This window comes from Stylophora pistillata, chromosome 7 (assembly GCF_964205215.1).
Source record: "Stylophora pistillata chromosome 7, jaStyPist1.2, whole genome shotgun sequence".
In the NCBI taxonomy this organism is placed as follows: Eukaryota; Metazoa; Cnidaria; class Anthozoa; order Scleractinia; family Pocilloporidae; genus Stylophora; species Stylophora pistillata.
The window spans coordinates 10,967,925-10,973,924 of NC_142525.1; the positions used below are offsets into that span (position 1 = coordinate 10,967,925).

General features: G+C 37.4%; 1 protein-coding gene across 6 annotated transcripts in view; it reads left to right on the forward strand.

Annotated features, from left to right (window-relative positions):
• Positions 1-4,118, forward strand: part of LOC111346135 (tyrosine kinase receptor Cad96Ca) — a 38,013-nt gene extending 33,895 nt beyond the window's left edge. For 5 of the 6 annotated variants that reach the window (XM_088728826.1, XM_088728825.1, XM_088728827.1 and 2 more), the window contains 8 exons: positions 133-243; positions 587-777; positions 1,455-1,577; positions 1,905-1,975; positions 2,177-2,217; positions 2,375-2,471; positions 2,832-2,931; positions 3,163-4,118. In XM_088728826.1, coding sequence (XP_088584952.1) covers positions 133-243; positions 587-777; positions 1,455-1,577; positions 1,905-1,975; positions 2,177-2,217; positions 2,375-2,471; positions 2,832-2,931; positions 3,163-3,228 — 800 coding nt within the window. In that variant the 3' untranslated portion in view covers positions 3,229-4,118. Of the gene's footprint in view, positions 1-132; positions 244-586; positions 778-1,454; positions 1,578-1,904; positions 1,976-2,176; positions 2,218-2,374; positions 2,472-2,831; positions 2,932-3,162 lie in introns of those variants that run through there. The other variant, XR_015990086.1, reaches the window with a different exon arrangement.
• Positions 4,119-6,000: the final 1,882 nt, after the last annotated feature.

Consider the following 6,000-nt stretch of genomic DNA (forward strand, 5'->3'; position numbering starts at 1 on the left):
TCCAAGGGAAAACGGTGTTTGGTTCTAGTTAGCGGGGACTTCGAGTTAAACCGAGTTCGAGGTTCTAATGCATTGCCATTTTGCGTGTAATTGTAGTTAAGCAATGTTCACCATTTGGTTTTAACTCTCCAGGCAACGCCGCCGAATCTGACAAGCGAGATTTAATGAAAGAACTCGAAGCAATGAAGCAACTGGACCCTCATCCTCATGTTATTAAACTTCTGGGATGTGTCACGCAATCTGGTAAGCTTCTAGGATGTGTCACGGGATCTGGTAAGCTTTGGTTGTGTAGGCTTTTTTCAGTTGTACACGGCATGCTGGCTTATGACGATTATCAAATTGCAAGTGGTTTTTTATTTCCCCTCTATGATCTTTTTTGTGAGACAGTCTTGTGAACAACGAAATTTGTTTCAAGTTCAGTAGCAATTCTTCTTTGGCAGAGCCACTCCTGGTGGTAAATAAGGTTGACTTTCTCACAACTGGTCCTCTCGTTTTATTTTGCTACTTAATTTTTTGGGACTTTTAAAATGTCTCTCGTCAGTGATAACATGCTTCAAATTTTAGAGGCACTTTTCTCTTTTTGCAGAGCCACTTCTGGTACTGATCGAATATGTTCCTTTTGGTGATCTGCTTGGTTACCTGAGAAAGAGCCGTGGATTAAATGACACTTACTACAAAGACCCGGATATCAAGCCACAAACAAATTTGACGTCACAACAGCTAATGAAGTTCGCTTGGCAAATTGCTGATGGCATGAGTTACTTGTCCTCAAAATCTGTAAGTCAAAAAACAAATCGCAGAGCTTAACTCTAACCTATTACAACAAATGGAAGGAAGAGTTTACGTTAAAAAATACCCCATTTAATTCTTTACTTGCGGATCGATTACAAGAAGTAAAAAACCGTTGGACTAGGGCTTGCGAATGCATATATATATATATGTAAGCCACAAACATATACACATGCACATGCACATGCACAATAATAAACACTACTAATTATCTCACACTAACCAAATACCAAACAATATGTAGTAAACACCACTAATGATCTAACAATATATCGTCACATCTTCCCTTTCTTATCATTAGGTTATAGTTTTCGATCCTAAGGACAATGTTCAGTTTGATCACGACATGAAAAAGTCTTTAAAAAGGTCAGGAGCTTTTCTCTGTCTCGTTGATCTCCTGACATCCAGCTCGACTGACGAGTCTGGAGTTAAGTTAGATTCAGCTGCAGGGGGTAACACTGAGGGTGTGGCTAAACGAGTCTGGGAATGGGTGGACGAGTTTGGAGTTGGCGCGGAGTCAGCTACGGGGAGCGACACTGAGAGTGTGTCTACAGGGAATGGCACCATGGGTTCAGTTACAGTTACAAACAAACAAAAATAGCACAACAATGACAGATTATCACTCAGGGGTACTATACTAACTTACTTCTCAACTCCTACCTCAGATCATTCACCGGGACCTCGCAGCTCGTAATGTGTTGGTTGGACAAAAAGAAACGTGTAAAGTGACAGACTTTGGAATGGCCAGAGATGTGCAGCTGGAAAATGTATATGAACGAAAGACAAAGGTAGATTGAAGACGAGTGGTGTTCAGTCGCATGCTTACATTTTGTAAAATCATCGTCTTTTGTCTCCGTTGAGGTGTTCTTGACCTATTTAGGATTTTTAATCCTTGCATCTTTGTAATTGGGCACCTAAGAATAAAGATATCAATCGAGGTGACTAGGTTATTTCCCTTTGATTTTTAATCGAATTTTTGTCATTGGAGATGTTTTACAAATTCAGGTGAATTCCTGGAATATTTTGATAATAATAAAGGCTTTAAGTCATTTTTGCGTCAACCATACCTTTGCCAGTTATTTCAAACCGTTAATGATGTGACTTTTAATCCTGAGGGTCGTCTTCCAGTGAAGTGGACAGCCTACGAGGCATTGTTGTATGGCACATATACCACCAAAAGTGATGTGTAAGAATAAATTAAACATTTCCTTTAGTGATATCTCTTCCTGGTTCTTTTTTTTTCCAGATTTTTCCAATTGAACCAGAATGGAATCTTTGAACAATTTATATTTCCTTTTGTAATGATGATATTTTCAAATTTTGTCATGTCCTCAGTTGATCCTCTAGACTAAGTCATCTTATTTCTGTTTGCATTACCTCTCTGCAGATGGAGTTATGGAGTTGTCCTTTACGAGATTTTCACTATAGGTAACATTTCATTTAAAAATTGATGGGAAAATTGAAAATTAATCAATAAACTATACTTTGGTTGACATTCAACTTATTGAAGAAACTTCCTCACATACAGAATTTTCTTGAGGTTTGTATGTATTTATATTTGGATGCATTTGTGATTAATTCTCAGGGGGTTCTCCGTATCCACGGATAGATGGAAGAAAGATTGCCAACTTACTTCAACAGGGATACAGAATGCCTAGACCGCAGCACCTGGATGATAAGTTGTAAGTTTTTTCCGTCTCTTTTTCAATTATCAGATGTCAGTTGCATCTCTCGCATATAATTCTGTACTCATTTCTCCCGATAACAAAATGGTTGTAAGCATTACATTGTATAAATCAAGCAATGAAATTATCCCCGCAGGTTAACTACAAATTAAGCAATTGCACTAATCAAGCTTTAAAAATTCTGTCTTCGACGGGAATAGAACCCGTGCCTCCTGGATACTAGTTGGCCGCCTCTACCGACTACGAAGACTGACGTTGGGAGAGGAGCAAATTTTGGAGACAGTTCTAAAGGAGTCTGAACACAATATGTAATGACATAAATTTCATTGGACCTGTTGATGATTTTGCAATTACTAGGTATCAGATCATGATGAGATGCTGGCAAAATGACCCCGACGCGAGACCAACTTTTGTTACTTTGAAAAACCAGCTGAAAGACATTGAAACCTTACACAAGGTGAGACTTGTGCGATGACTATTTTTATCTTTACGTTTCTGTGGAAGGCAATAAGTGGCTTCCTACTTAAGCTCTGAAAATGCTGTAGAATGCTAAAACTATAATACACTGTGTTACCATCGTGTGTTTGATTAGGTTGAAAAAGTACACAGCTTATTTTTAACTGCTTATAGCGTGATGGGAACATATTCAGTCAACTTATGCATGTAATTGATTTGTTTTTTTCTGCAGAGGCTGATCAACATGGAAATGTACGATAAGAGTTTGTATGCAAACCTTAAAGATTTAACAGTGTAGATGGTAACGCTTCCTCAATTATGTGCCCGACTGTTTGAACACTTTGCCACCATAGGGAGCAATTTTTTTGTACTGAATGCAAATACTTTTGAACTCAAAAGCGTGTGGGTCTTACTTTGTGGTTTGTTTCGAAATCATTGTCCTTTTTTTCCCTTTTGAAGTTTTCTAGAGAGCCAGGTGGATAGCTCTTCAAGACACTCATGCTCAACCTTATTGCTCAAAGGCTTTTTTGTATACGATTTTTTCTACAGTGGTATTAACATTTCCAAAATGCAGCAACTTAAAAAAAAAGTCGTTAGTGCTATTTCATGTTTGCTCACTTGAGTTTTTAAACCTCGGACACACAAGTTAACTGAAGGAAGAAGTATTTTAAGAGCAGAATTAATGGTATCTCTGGAAAAAATGGTTCTCATGGTAGTTGGCAGCTGAGTTTAAACTCGTAATTTTAATTTCCTTTCATACGATAGTTTCAACACCAATCTTGTATAGATAAGCAGAAAATTTTAATTACTTTACCACTCTTATTTCCTAAGCTGCGCTACTGCAATTAAGATAGGTATATTTTCTATACCAGAGCTATGGATTCTCACCTAAATTTCCTATTTTTAATGGCCTCGAGTTTATTGCATCCTTCCTTTTAATTTAAAATTCTTTTCATCGTAGAAACAGATGGGAATATTTAAGTAGTTTTCGTTTAACTTCAAAGAGATCTTTACCGCTTTTTTTGTTATGTTGTTCAAATATGGTCGATTTGGATAACAATAGCACTTCACACCAGTTAGTTGATAAGCAGCTACCTTGTACGGTTTTGATGATTACTAAACTGAAGAGGCTAGAGGTCACGTTGCTTGTTGGCCTGACCTAGAATAAAGTTTACTGTGGAACCAAAATATTTTCTCATCCTTGACGTCCGTAAAAGTTCACTCGAGGTAGATCTCCTTGTACCAGGAAATCGGGACGAGTTTCCGTTCTCGCAAGCGGAGTAGTCTCTACCGAGTTCATTTCCCCCAGTTATTGTTGTGCCGTCCGCGAAAGTTCTCTTTCCCAGTTTTGGCGCCGAAACCTATCGTCACAGTTTGTTTTGGGGACCGTGACAGACTCTGACACAGAAATTAAACGAAAAATAAAATTAAAATACTATGATTTAATCGAAAAAATCCTTTAACTGTTGAAAAATACATATGTTTTGAGTTACGTATAATGGGTTAGTTTTGTTTCTGCCCACCGCACATTATGTTAAAAAAGAAAAAAAAAAAACATTTTCGGGCACGATCCTCGTGAAAGTTTTTGCTTTCTGGTTTGTTCGATAGCAAGCACCGCCCTGACTATCCCGTATCGCAGTTCTTCGCAAAATGCAAAATGCAAGTTATAACCATACAAGGAAACATATTATAATACTTTGTCTAAAAGGAGTTATCACTACCAACTATGAAAACGTTTAGGTTCGTCTTTAAATTATTATAAAATCTGTACAGTAGAAAAATTAACACGGTGCAGCACGATAAGTTGGAACACTTTCTTGGTCGAGCTAGCATTCCAAAATTGTCAGAGGAAGAAAAATTAAGTCGTGAAGGACGAGTAGCTATTGAAGAATGTGCAAAAGCTCTGGATATTTTTGAAAAGGTAGTCTTGGTAACGACGATATACCTGCCGAATTTTATAAAGCTTTTTGGAGCTCTTTAGGCAACCCATGACCGATGCTTTTGATTGCTCTTTTGACTCAGGAGAAGTGTCAAATTCGAAAAAACAGGCAATTATCACATTCATTTTTTAAAAAAGTTAAAGATCAAATATATTTGGAAAACTGTTCAGGCCGATTACATTAGTCAATGCTAACTCCAAGCTTTCTTCTTAGGTCATTGCCGACAGAATCAAACTCGTCATTCCAAGAATAATCCACCACAATCAATCCGATTTTATCAAGGGCAGATTTATTGGAGAGGTGGCTCGCTCAATTGTCGACATTATTGATCACACTGAATCGTGCGAAGGGCTAACGCTCTGAAACGTCAGCTTTTTTATTCGTTACTGTGGCCAATTTACATAATCCACCACAATCAATCCGGTTTTATCAAGGGCAGATTTATTGGAGAGGTGGCTCGCTCAATTCTCCTCATTATCGATCATACTGAATCTGCGAAAGGCTAACGCTCTGAAACGTCAGCTTTTTTATTCGTTACGGTGGCCAATTTACATATTTCAACCGAGTTGATAAAAACAAAATTACCTTTGTCACCCTATTTGTTTGTTTTGGCGATTGTAACTTTGGCTACATCTCGTAGATCAATTCAGCACGTTGAAGACATAAAAATCGATAATGCCGAAATTAAAACACTTCTACTTGCTGATAATATGACTGATACTCTGGTGAACACCTCTTCTGTAGAAATCTTGATGCAAATCCTGAACAATTTTGAAAAATGCTCTAGTTTAAAATGAATACTTCAAAAACTAAAGCGATGTGGATTGGGGCAAATAAGAGTTCATTAGAGAAACCTCTGGGCCTTGAATGGTTCACTGAAGTTAAAACGCTAGGACTTCACTTCTCTTGTGATCAAGGAAGGGTTATAAAACAAAATTTCATAAAATATTAAATTACATTAAAAAAAAAAAGACCAACCTTTGGAGTTTGAGCGGTGACCATTATAGAATCGTTTCTTATACCAAAGCTCTTATATGTTTCGATAATATTGGAAACACCACAAGAAATCTTTAAAGAGATGAAGAGGATGATACATAAATTTTTGAGGAAAGGTCCAAATATAGTGACCA